We start from the raw sequence: 12,728 nt of genomic DNA, 5'->3' as shown, positions 1-12,728 counted from the left end.
TAGTTTAGCATGTTAGCTTACTAACATTTGCTAGTTAGCACTAAACAAAAAGTACAGCTGTGGCTGAGGGGAATGTCATTACTTTCGCAGGTATTTAAGATATAAGATTTGAAATTTGTTGACATTTTTTTTATCTGATCATTGCACTAGATGAAAGGTTAGGGCAGTGGTTCTCAAAGTGGGAGGCGGGACCCCTGGGGGGGATAGAGCCACTGCAGGAGGGACGTGGATGTTAAGCGGACCTAAAGTTGCATGAACATGATTCATGTGGTGACATAAACAAACAGAAATGCTCTGATGCTAGCAAGGCTATCTTGCTAACCTGAATCTTTTGTTTACTTCAATCGGCCAAATTGTTAATGATTGATAAAAATGAAATCCACTTTTGCTGGGGTGGGGGGGCATGAACATTTTTTGTTAAACCACTGGGTTAGGGGATCACCAAAATAATTACAATTCATCCTGAGGCGAACATGGATGTCTGAACTGAATGTCATGGTGATAGACCCTTTTCACGACAGACATTTTGACTTGTCAATGCAGGAAGAGCACAGCTGTAATTAATAACATTAACACTGGCTCTGTTCTATTTAAGTGTCCCAGTAAACCATGTCAATGAGCCAACATGCACAATACCAGAGGCCTGGAACTGGCTCACCTAAATGGAATGCAGCCATCATTAATGTTACGATGTGCTTTTTCTGCTTTGACAAGTCAAAATGTCTGCCGTGAAAAGGATCTATCCAGCCAATATTTGTTGAGAATATAAAAAATATATATTTTACAGCAGCAATGAGAAAAATATTAACTTTGGCACTGCCCTGATGATGCATAAAAACCTTTGAATAACTAATTATATTCCGGTCACGTAATACATGAGAGCATAACAGGAAACAACAGTTATTGTACCAATGATGTTTTGGGTTCTCTGAGTCATATAGATAGTTTCAATGGACCAACAAGTAGTGTCCCTGCAGCCCAGCAGATGCACATATACAAAAGGCAGCCTAATGTTTGTCTCAAATGTGGTCTCACTACCTCCTTTAAACTGTGAGATTATAACATTAAGCTCCATGAAGTTTCCCTCCTGCCAAACACCAGCTGAGTTAATTGTGTTAATAACTGCTGAAGTGGCCATTATCATGTTCTGATTCATGAGACAAACATCTCAACTCTTCCAGGGACAACTTCTGGAAGCACTACAGCACTTCTGCTTCTTCCCATACCAGAAACACATCATCAAAATAACATTATCTTTGGGAGGACTGTTAACAGCAAACTTCTAAAACAACTACCAGCTGCCTACTGGACACTTGAAACATTTGAAATGTGAGAATTTAGGCTCATTCTACCATTGTACTGTACTGACTTTGCTCTGGGTTAGACTGAGCGTTAACTACAGAATGTTGGTTTCCCCAACACCAATTCAGGAAAAAGTAAAAAAAATAAGAAAAATAATCACCTGAACTTCTTGATTATTTCTTTGAAATATGTATTTCACAGTATGTATTTGCCACTAATGGACTGACAAAACTGCTGACACATTTCAGTGTGAAGCCTTCAACAGAGCATAGACTGATTCTTTTGCTTTTGCGTGTTTGTCTGTGTGTTCGTGTATGTGTCACACACATCCATGGCTCCATAAATGTCCAGGTCAAAATATCTTATCAACTATTACATGGATTGCCATGAAATTTGGTACAGGCATTCATATACCCCTCAGGATGAATAAATGGTAATGACTTTGGTGATCCTCTGAATTTTGGTCCAATACTTTAGTTTATGACCAAATATCTGCAAAAGTAATGACATTTCCATCAGCCTCAGCTGTTTAGTGCTAATTAGAAAACATTAGCATGCTAACAAGCTAAACCAAAAAGTTGAACATGGTAAACATTACCAGCTAAACATCAGCATGTTAGCATTGTCATGTGCATGTTAGCATGCTGATGTTAGCATTTAGCTCAAGCAACGCTGTGCCATGGGCTACACAGAATGGTAGCATGGCTATGGACTCATTTCCGATTGTTAAAAGAGCACAGGTTGGTTGGGGCGTGTTGCTTAAGGTACCAGTGACACAATGAAATATGATCCAGAAAGTCCAGTTGGAGAAACAGATCCATGAGTTTTAAGACTTTTCAGATGCCAAAACACTGCACAACAGTTTGTAATACTCACAGATAAGATGTTACAGCTCTGGAAAGTTTATTTTCTTTTGTTGCACCGTTTGCGAGTTTAACAGTAGAAATACGCCATTCATGTTACAAAGTAATCCACCAAGAATGTGTGCTTGCATGTGTGTGATGGGCCACTGTAGAGCCTTGCTGGTTGACGTTGCGTTGCAGCAAAGGTTGAATCAGGTTAAACTTTTTTGCCGCACAACCCTGCATTGGCACCCCTGCTGCGTTACCGGACTGGACGGGGGGACTGCAATTTTTTCAATCAGAGCCGAAGTCGGTCTGAACCGACCTGTTCCTGGAAGTGAATCCTGACCCCCATCATTAACATCCCCCAGACCTCCCACAGACACACACACACACTCACAGAAATCCCCCGCGGTACAGTGGAGATAATTGGGTCTGGACCAGAGAAATGGAGATCATTTCATCATCAAAAGTGCATAGGGGGACCACTGTGGTCTGCTGCGTGCTTATTATGGTCAGAAATTATCTTACTGGTATGCTGATAGACTCCATGTTCAAGCTTGTGTCATGTGGTCAGACCACCACTGCCTGGCTGGAAGAGTTTAACCTCTGACCTCTGAGCTGTGATATCATCAGAAATACAGAGAGGTGGACTGAGAGAGACAGAAAGAAAGAGATAATATTCTCTACTATCTGAAGTGGGAGCATAACAGGGAACCTGCAGCTGAATAACAGTCATTGTGCTGATGATGTTTTGGGTTGTCTGAGTCACACAGATTGACACTGATAGGTTCAATGAGACTAACATGCACTGTCCCTGCAGCTCTAGAAGAAATAAAGAGATTGTCGCCTGTGTAGCAGATGCTCATCTTTCTCCTGACATTGTCCACACACTGAACCACTTGTTACTCCCTAAAATGTTCACATGTACACACACACATCTTGAATTGCTGTACGGCAAGACATTATCTCAAGATGTGCTTTGACTGAGAAATCAGTCTCTCAATCACACACAACTGATACAGACTCAAGGATGAATATATTTTGCTCTGAGAATGAGACAATCCCTGTGAAGACTCACACGGTTTAAAAATGGATTGGATTCACAGGAATTCTTGATATCTGGGGTCTCTCTGTCGCTGACAGACTGTCACGTTCCTCAGTGTGTGGTTGCTCTCTCTGGGATGGGTGGATGCTCACAGTGACTCAACTTGGATCGGGATGGGAGCAAACGCAAGCAAATAGGATACTTGCCTGAGTCACAACGTGCTTTGGCAGGCTGCACTGTTGGATTAAAAGCATGTTGCTGGTATTCTATGAAAATTAATGAGAACAGTATGATAATAAATTAGACATATTTTTGACTAGATTTACTGTTTTACTGTGACAACTGTCTTTATCTTTGTGATAAACAGAGTATATCTATGGTCTATCTGTGATTCTATCTATGTGGGGCAGACACCTTGAACAGAATAATTCAACCTTATGGGGAACACCTATTTGCTTTCTTTCCTAGAATGAGATGAAAAGTTTGATACTAATGTCATGTCTGTGTGTTAAATATGTAGCTGGAGTCAGGGAAAGGTTAGCCTAGCTTAGCATAAAGACTGGAAGCAGGGGGAAATAGCTAGCTTGGGTCCCCAAAGTTCAAAAACACGCTTACGAGCACCTCTAAAGCAAACTTAATTATACAAAGTATCTCGTTTGTCTAATCCATATATAAACAGAAATGTTTAAACAACAATTCTTGAAGAATAGTTTTTCCATTTATCAGAACTTTTGGGAGCAGTTGCCAAGCAAACAGCAAAGATTTCAGGAAGTTACTGCCCAGAGCCAAGAAATAGCCCAGCACATACAGCTGTAAAACAGCAAATTGTTGTGTTTACACTTCAATTTTTGTACAGATTAAACAAACAAGATATACTGCGTTCATTAGTGAGCTTTAGAGGTGCTGGTAGGTGGATTTTATTGTCTTTAGACAGAGCCAGGCTAACTGTTTGCCTTTGTTTTTAGTCATTCTGCTAAGCTAACAGGCTGCTGGCTGTAGACTTATATGTGAACCTGCTAAATGGAGGCTTTAGTACATTTGTCAGTTAAGATGCGAGTTGGATAATCTTTTAGAAATTGTTTTGTGAGTTGAACCACACACACCTTGAACATGGCCTTTATACTGAAGATTTTTTAATTCATATATATGACCCTTCAACATCTTATTTCAATTTACAGGATTAGCAGTATGAGTTGTTGATTCTTCACCACAAAAATCAGCTGACACTCTGATACCGCGAGTCACCGCTATCACTCAGGCTCTCCTCCCTCAGACTAGATTATTCATCACTTAGTTGGAATCAAGTTTTCGAATTATATAGAACACACCATGCAATAAAACATGACTAGTCTGAAGCAACCCAAACATATTTCACAAAATGATGATGTAGGACAAAGAAAAGCCAGACACTTAATTTCACATTCATCTGTATAACCTAACATCACATACAGTGTCTCATCGAACTTTACAGGCACACATCAGTAAAGGTTCACGACTCAGCCAAAGCTGTCAAAGAATATAAGGAGAAACGCCAGCAAAAAACAAAAAATCAAAGTAATCTCAGGAGAGGCAATTCAAAGAGAGCCAGAAGGAAGGAAAAAAAGCTATTACAAAAAAATTAACATTTTTAACAGTAGAGTGGCTCTTTCTCATCATTCCCTCTGCATCTGTGCTGTCTGATCATGATTCTATTTGAAATAAATTGCACCCATGACCAGCATTCCTATTACTGAAGGGTAAATACCACAGAACTTTGTATAATGAAAGACTCAATGTTTTGATTAAATTACCCTTTCATCTGATTACATGCAGTGCATGTAATCAGATGAAAGGGTGAAAAATGACTTAAGAGGAGAAGAGGGGAGTTCAAATAATTGTTACCTTCTAAATGAAGCCAAATTACATTTGTAAGGACATCAGTTTACATCAAATGGTAAACCAAACAACTAGCAGCAGAAAACCACAACTCCTGCTGGATGTCAGAAATGTTTTGCCGTTTCTTTCACAAGGATGTGAGTCATTTTCCAATGAGCCAGAGTATCACATGCCTTGCTAAGCCAAGGGGTTTACCCATAGTCACAGTGCAAAACTCCTTTCCTGTAGGCAAAAACTGTTTGGAATAGCTAAGTCATCAAAATAATTTGCATGTGAGAGGACACTGAGGGAGAGAAAGAAATGCTATGACTGGAAAAAATAAACTTTAGAGTGTATTGTTTGTGTGCCATTTCACAGTATGAATTCCTATTTCCTTTGCTTCCTCTATTTGACTTGAACGCCATACAGTATGATGTGTGTGTGACCTAAACATGTGAACACTAAAGAAAATTCTACCAGGATGATCACTTCCCTCTCTGGGCAAAAGTTTGTAGTCTCTAGCGTCTCTGACCACATAAAGCACCACTGATGGGTGTGGTTGGGTGTGGTCAGAAGTGTGCTCTTTTACACTTATAACCACACCCACCAGTGATGTTACAGTGTACTGACCACACCCTGGAGTGCACTTCTACATCACTGCAGCAAGGTGAGAAGGTAAACCACTGGAGGTGAGCCAAAAACAATTTTCAGTTGGTTTTAAGTTGCTCTTTAAAGAGGAACCTAACACCCCCTAAAAATCTTGTTTTTTACTGATCTCCAGTGATTTAACTTCTCACCTTGCTGTAGTGATAGTGAGAAACACTGAATGTAAACATAACATAACATAAGTCCATAGGGTACCTTTAAAATCTGTCTCTACAAAAAAGACCACCCTAAAACACTGACATGATGTCATGTCAACATTAGAGCCCAAACAACAGATGTTGAGTTCACATAGTTTGTATTCAATAAGTGAATGTTGGGGCAATGGGCTGCAAAGTATACAACTGCTCTATTGCTGTTACTATGCAATCATCACTATTATTGTGGGCCTTCTAAAGGGCATTCTGGGTAACAGGAATTCACAAAATGACATATAAGTATACATGCAGGGTGGAGGAAAGTAAATACTCCAAACAGTAAACTAGAAGACTTCATCACAAAAAAACTGCTGGAATGCACTGAGCATCAAGAATGGAAATTTCCTTTAGCTGCAGCTGAGCGAAACACTGTTTACCATGCTTTACATGAGGCATTAAAAATTATGTATCAAATGTGCTTGCCAACAGTTGCATTATCTTCCTTTGGCTTTGCCTTGAGCTTTAAACTTGGCTTAGGTTCCCCCCAAGATTTCACAGCAAATAACTTCTCAAAAGAGCTTTGTTGTTATCTTGTTTTGCCAAACAGCTGTTTCATGGCCACAAGGGATGAGCGAGAGAAGAGGTCCAGGGTGGGAGAGATGATTCAAACAAGAGACTGAGAGGCACAGAGACGGGGAAATACAAAGAAGGAACAGAGCAAAGACAGAGAGACAGACAGACACAGGGACGTAAAGAGAGAGGATTCAACTATGTGAAGCCGTCCACACTTGCTTGATTGTGTCTGTGGCCAGAAGCGAGAGGAGGAGAGTGGGAGAAATAAAACAATTAACATGAACAGCACTCCGGGGAATGTGGGTTTCCTTGACAACAGCGGGCATAGGCAAACAAATGGGCTCTTTCATAACAATTCAAAACAAACAGAAATGTCTCCCTTATTAGCACCCAGGCATTTGTGTAGAAGGGGCATCCCTTCCTGTAGTCCTAGAGGAGTAAAATAAAATCATATTTGTTTCCAAATGATTCTTTTATATTCATTTTAGCTTCTACACATTTCAAGTATGTCCAAATGTGGACTTGCGCAGATAAAAACTGATTATTATCAAACAGCAAAAAATGATCTGTTGGGATGGTAAGAAAACATGTGCAGATTGGTTATAAAACCTCTGGTAACTTTGGGTTCAAAATGTGAGAAAACCAGCAGAGACTGGCGAGGCTGCGGAGCTAATCTGAGTTTACGGGATGAGAGGAGGATGAGACGCTGGCAGACCCTCCCACCTCAGATACTGTTCCAGAGAGAGAGAGAGGTATGTGTGTGCGTGTGCGTTAATTGTAAATTTCTGTTGTGGGATGGGTGGGGTTTTGTGTTATTCAGAGCAATGTTTGATGAGCCAGCAGGTCCACCCTGTGTCCTGGCATAGGTGTTATATAATCAGTTGTAGGAGACCTTGACAGGATTTTAATCTTTTTAAAGTTAAAATAGCTCAACATTTTATTTGCTTTCTTGCCAAGGGTTAGATGAGAAGAGTGATACCACTGTCATGTCTGTATGGTAAATATAAAGCTAAAGCCTCAGCTTAGTTTAGCATAAAGACTGGGAACAGGGGGAAACAGCTAGCCTGGTTCTGTCCTAAAAGAAACAAAATTACCTTTAAAGCTCACTAATTAACACATTATAATTTGTTTGTTTAATCCATACAAAAACTAAAGTGTAAAAAGCGGCAATTCACCGTTTTACGGGGGATTATGCCGCACTATTTTCTGGCCAGGCGCAGTAACTTCCTGAAGTCGCCACTGGTTGCCTGATAACCTCACAGTGACAACAAGACTTAACATATTAATAACATGTTAATTAGTGAGCTTTGGGAGGTGCTGGTAGGTGGATTTTGCAGTAAAGCTGCATGTATTTTCTGCACATGCTTCACAAGAAGTTTTTCATCACAAAGTCCACATATGAACAAATTGCTGCAGGACAGGGAGAGATGGGTGGAGGTTGGCTAACTTTTCAGACATGCATGAGTCCCTACACACCACCCCCACCCCTCGTGTTCTTTCTCCCTGTCTTTCTGGTGGCAGTTGAGCCTTATGAAATCATTACATAGCATAATATCTACCAACAGCTTGCACATTTTCAGCATGGGTGGGTCAAGTGGAAACCAAACTTCCAACACTGGCATGAGACCCACACTCTGCCCACTGAACTAATTCATCACAAGAGACAGTCAAAATAGCAGTGAGGTCGCTTTTGAATGTAAATGTCATATTTCAGAAAGAATAATCACAGCTGCATGATGTGAAATGAGTGAGGTTTTTGTTGTGAAATAAACAGCTTTCTCCCAAGTGAACATTCTTTGTGATAAAGAGTCAGGAGGCTGATCAACCCAGTGAATCAACGGCGTGAAAGTTTGTTTTGGCAAAACCTTGATGCATGTGTGGTTCATAATCATTTACGTAGTTAGGGTAGTTTGATGGAATTTGTGGATGTGTATGTGTGAGACACGAAGAGAGCGAAGGAGGGGGAATCTGCCCTATATGAAGAACGAATGTGGGTCAGTGTTTGTGTGACGAGTAGGTCACAGTATGTGCAGCGTCTCATTTTTTCTCTCAAACACAAACATTTCCCGCTGAGAAATAATAAAATCCATTTATTAACAACTTATTTCCATGTATAACTGCAGACTTAGAAAGTATTAAACCCATAAGCATTTATGAATGGATTACCAACATTTATATATGGATAAACACCAGCCAGAGGGATTTTTCACAACCTGGCAAACCAAAAGTGGTTCTAATTAATGGCTTTTAATGGCTGACAAATAAAGCATTAATAAATGAGTTATTAACCATTAATAAAGCAATTAGTTATAAATTATAAACCCTTTATAATAGGTGACTTAGCAGAAAAAGGGTACCATATTAGTATAGCAATTTCTGTTAAGGTTAGTGCTAAACCAATTTGTCAGTTAATTAATCAATCAACAGACAGTGAACCAATCATTTCAGTAATCTAATCTATTTATTGTTTTGAGTCATTTATTGAGGAAAACAATTATCTGGTCCCCTCTTTGCAAGTATTTGCAGGTTTTCTTTGTTATCATTGTGACTGAATCCCTTTGGGATGTTTAATTATTGTTCAGACAAAGTAATCAAACTAAATCTGCCATCTTTGTCTCTGGGAACTTTTCTGGTCACTTTTTTCCTGAAATTCTATAGACAAAACTATTTATTGATTAAAATAGATTAATCGATAAAGGAAATAATAATCAAATGCAGCCCTAATTCAATTTGAGTGAGGGTGTAATACCCAAAGTGCACCGAAAATTGTCACAAAGTGGAAATACTTATTTTTAACAAATGCATGAAATGTAATAAAACACAGGCCTGGGTTTATTTAATCATTATTAAACTTACTTCCTGTTGAACCGAAGAGGCAGGAATCGCCTGAAAACAACATGATGAACAGCAGTAAGTTGGTAACCAGCAGCAGTGATGTGATGTGTCACATGACCGTATTGGGATCGGATATATACACTCTGTATATCCCCTTTGGCAGATGTGACACTGTGAGCTCAGACAGACAGGAGACTGCACAATGATCCATCTCCTCGGCTGTCGACACGGCTGCTGCTTTCGGACAATTCCAAACTGTCACGGATTAAATAAAGTCCTCAGTTCCTGAGAGAAGAGCCGAGAAGTCTCTTTTTGCAGCAGGATTGTTCACCAGTTAAACTCCCATCGCGGGCTGTGCCTGTTCTGGTTTGAGGGGTTTTTCCCTCAGTGTTCAGCCACCAGCTCACCTGCAGAAACCAAACCATGCGCTCCCGGGCTGCGCTCCCCCGGTAAGTCACCTCTATGTCAGGTTTGTCTGTGCGTAACGGAGGGATTTACAGAAGTTAGCAGCAGGGAAAATTTTTTACAGAAGTTATAAAATCAAGCAATACATTTAAATGCACTGTTAACATTTTAGTGATAAAATGGTAAATTAAAACGATGAATAATACTATTTATTCCCCCTAAAATAAAGAACCTAAATATGGCCTTTCACTTACTGTGTGTTATGAGTTACAAGATGCAGCTATGCCATGCTAAATATTTTATTAGACTTTATTATATCTCTGCACCATTTTCCTATGACTCCTAATGACAATACTGTATATTGTTGTCCCATATGTCAGGAGAGGAGGTTTGTGTTTAAGATACAAAACTATGGCTCGTATACCCCTTAACCCATTTACAACAAATATTCTATATTCAGTGCAAGAAAATGTTATTCAGTCACTCTTGCAGGCTTAAGGCCAATCCCTCAGGCCACTTCAGGAATTTTCCATCAGAGGCCTGATCTTTGCCCTGTCTGTCATATCTGCAGCATTAAAAACAGTGTTCACAGCTGCCAAATTCCAGCGCAGAAAAAAATACTTCAAGTTGAAATGCTCTCCCTCAACTCCCATGCTTGTAATTATAAATCCAAGATGCTGGTCTTAGGAATGAGAATGTTTTTCATGCAGACAGTAAGAGGGGCCCAGACATCCGGTCACATTAAACAGAGCCACTTGAGGTCTGCAGAAATGTTGGGTCTGACAGAATGAGTCAAGCATTCCAATGAATCACGCTTCATCTTTTTAGTGCAGGACGTGACCTGATCTGTCCTCCTGTCCATCCACAGGTTTACCTCCCTCCTATTTCTCCTCTTCCTTCCCCTTGTTTTCTCATCCTCTCGCCCCCAGTGGATTCTCCAGCGCATCCCTGTGATCCTCCCACAGCAGACGGAGGCTCGACCAGCCCCTCACTTCCTATCTCCGGCCCGCTTGGATGTCAGCTCCCCCTGTGACCCAGAATGCCACAAGAGAGCCCCTCGCCCGAGCTACTGGGACCTGCGCCGTCTTCTGGCCTATGAGACACTCAACTCTGATGGTCAACTTACTGAGACCGCTATTGGGATCTATGGCTACAACCCCACATCTAACATCAGTCCGGCCTACTCCTCAGGGTCGCCTGGGAAGGCTGAGCGGTCACATGTCAGAAGAAAGCGACAGATCTTCGGGCATGATGGCCGTTTTAGCATTGCTGGGCAGAACTTCCTGCTTAAATATCCATTTTCAGTGGCTGTCAAACTGTCCACTGGGTGTTCTGGTACATTGGTGGGGGACCGTCATGTGCTCACAGCTGCTCATTGTGTTCATGATGGTAAAAATTATGTGAAAGGAGCCCAGAAGCTTCGTGTTGGGTTTTTAAAACTCAAGCAACGAGACACACAGTCTTCTTTCTTTTCCCTTCCCTCCAACTTCACCAACTATGTTGAAGGTGGCCCTGCTCCTTACGCCCCACCAACCAACAACAAAATGAAGTTCCAGTGGATAAGAGCCAAGCGCACCCATGTTCCCAAAGGATGGATTAAGGGGAATGCTAATGATATTGGCATGGACTATGACTACGCTTTGCTTGAACTCAAGAAACCCCACAAACGCCGCCACATGAAGTTAGGAGTCAGCCCCCCGGCTCAGAGGCTGCCTGGTCGACGAGTCCACTTTTCAGGATTTGATAATGACCGTCCAGGCCAGCTGGTGTATCGGTTCTGTCGCGCCGGTGAGGAGACGTCAGACCTGCTGTACCAGCATTGTGATGCTCAGCCCGGTGCCAGCGGGTCAGGAGTCTATGCCCGGATGTGGGATCGGCGCCGCCGGAGCTGGGAGCGGAAGGTGATCGGTGTGTTTTCTGGGCATCAGTGGGTGGAGCGACAAGGGGCGTCTCAGGAATTTAATGTGGCGGTGAGAATCACGCCTCTCAAATATGCTCAGATCTGCTACTGGATAAAAGGAAACTTTGTGGACTGCCGAGAGGGTTGAGGAGAAGGTGGAGAGTGAGGATGACAAAGGAGTGTAGCTACGAAACCATAGGCCCACTACATACATCATACTGCAATAATGGGGCCACAAGAATCCACACTTTCCCCTCACTACTTGCAGCACTGGCATCAATGTAAATATCAAAATGTTGTTTGTTGCCCCCATTCTGAGACATAAATACAAAACTGACAGACACAAATCCAGTGATGACACTAAATTATGTAAAGAGGGCGTGTTCATGTAATTTATGCTTAGTTTTGCATCTTCACTCACATTTCTAAAATACGAAAAAGTTAGTTAAATTGGTGTTAACTGGGGAAACATTTAGGTCATGTGGTTTAACAGAAGCAGGTTTATCTGCTTCTTGGAAAATTCATCTAGATTCTGGTCAGGACGACCCTCAAGATCTCAAACATAGACTGATGTAAAAATATGTTTTGGAACAAAAGGCCCTCAGATTACAAAATGCAGGACTGGGAAAACTGTTTCACTATGCATTATAGCCTTTTTATTGTGCTAACACTAAAGATTGCACTGTTTAAACTCTTGAAGACATTTTTCTACTGAAAATTATGACTTTTGTGGATGAATGTACAAGTCAGCTACCAAAGGTGCCAACAGTTTCTCTCCAAACTATCATATAGGTTCTCTCAGTGGACACACTAATTATCTACAGTGTCTAGTGTTTTGGAAGAACGTTCAACTTGTTACACAGAATGATATCAAATGACTGCAGATGACTCTTCAGATTACTTATGTGAAGCACATTTTGTTGAATGTCGTACTTTAATGCTTAGCTCCCTCTGGTGGCAAAGATAAAACATTGCAGGTGTCTGCAATGAATATTCTGCCAACTTAGCCTAGGCCTACATAAGCACTTTTTACTTTCTCCTTGTTTAACATTTGTGAAATTGCATTATTTGTATTTCAGAAACTGAAGACTGTGGCAAATTTAATAAGTATATGCTTTAAAATAAACAACTGTGTCCCATATTTCTTCTGTCTCCTCATACAAAACACA

General features: G+C 40.9%; 1 protein-coding gene across 1 annotated transcript; it reads left to right on the top strand.

Moving 5' to 3' along the window:
- Positions 1 to 9,566: 9,566 nt before the first annotated feature.
- On the top strand, positions 9,567 to 12,700 carry LOC122874614 (serine protease 23-like). Its single transcript, XM_044192697.1, has 2 exons — positions 9,567 to 9,703; positions 10,528 to 12,700. The coding sequence occupies exons 1-2, from the start codon at positions 9,678 to 9,680 to the stop codon at positions 11,705 to 11,707; spliced, it is 1,206 nt and encodes a 401-aa protein (XP_044048632.1). The 5' UTR covers positions 9,567 to 9,677; the 3' UTR covers positions 11,708 to 12,700.
- The last annotated feature ends 28 nt before the right edge of the window (positions 12,701 to 12,728 follow it).

Source organism: Siniperca chuatsi, linkage group LG1 (genome assembly GCF_020085105.1).
Source record: "Siniperca chuatsi isolate FFG_IHB_CAS linkage group LG1, ASM2008510v1, whole genome shotgun sequence".
Taxonomy (NCBI): domain Eukaryota; kingdom Metazoa; phylum Chordata; class Actinopteri; order Centrarchiformes; family Sinipercidae; genus Siniperca; species Siniperca chuatsi.
This window is presented reverse-complemented; position numbering and strand designations above follow the sequence as displayed.

Coding starts and splice junctions, on each gene's coding strand:
- LOC122874614 (XM_044192697.1), top strand. CDS start 9,678: ATGCGCTCCCGGGCTGCGCTCCCCCG. Junction 9,704..10,527: donor TCCCGGGCTGCGCTCCCCCG/GTAAGTCACCTC, acceptor GTCCATCCACAG/GTTTACCTCCCTCCTATTTC.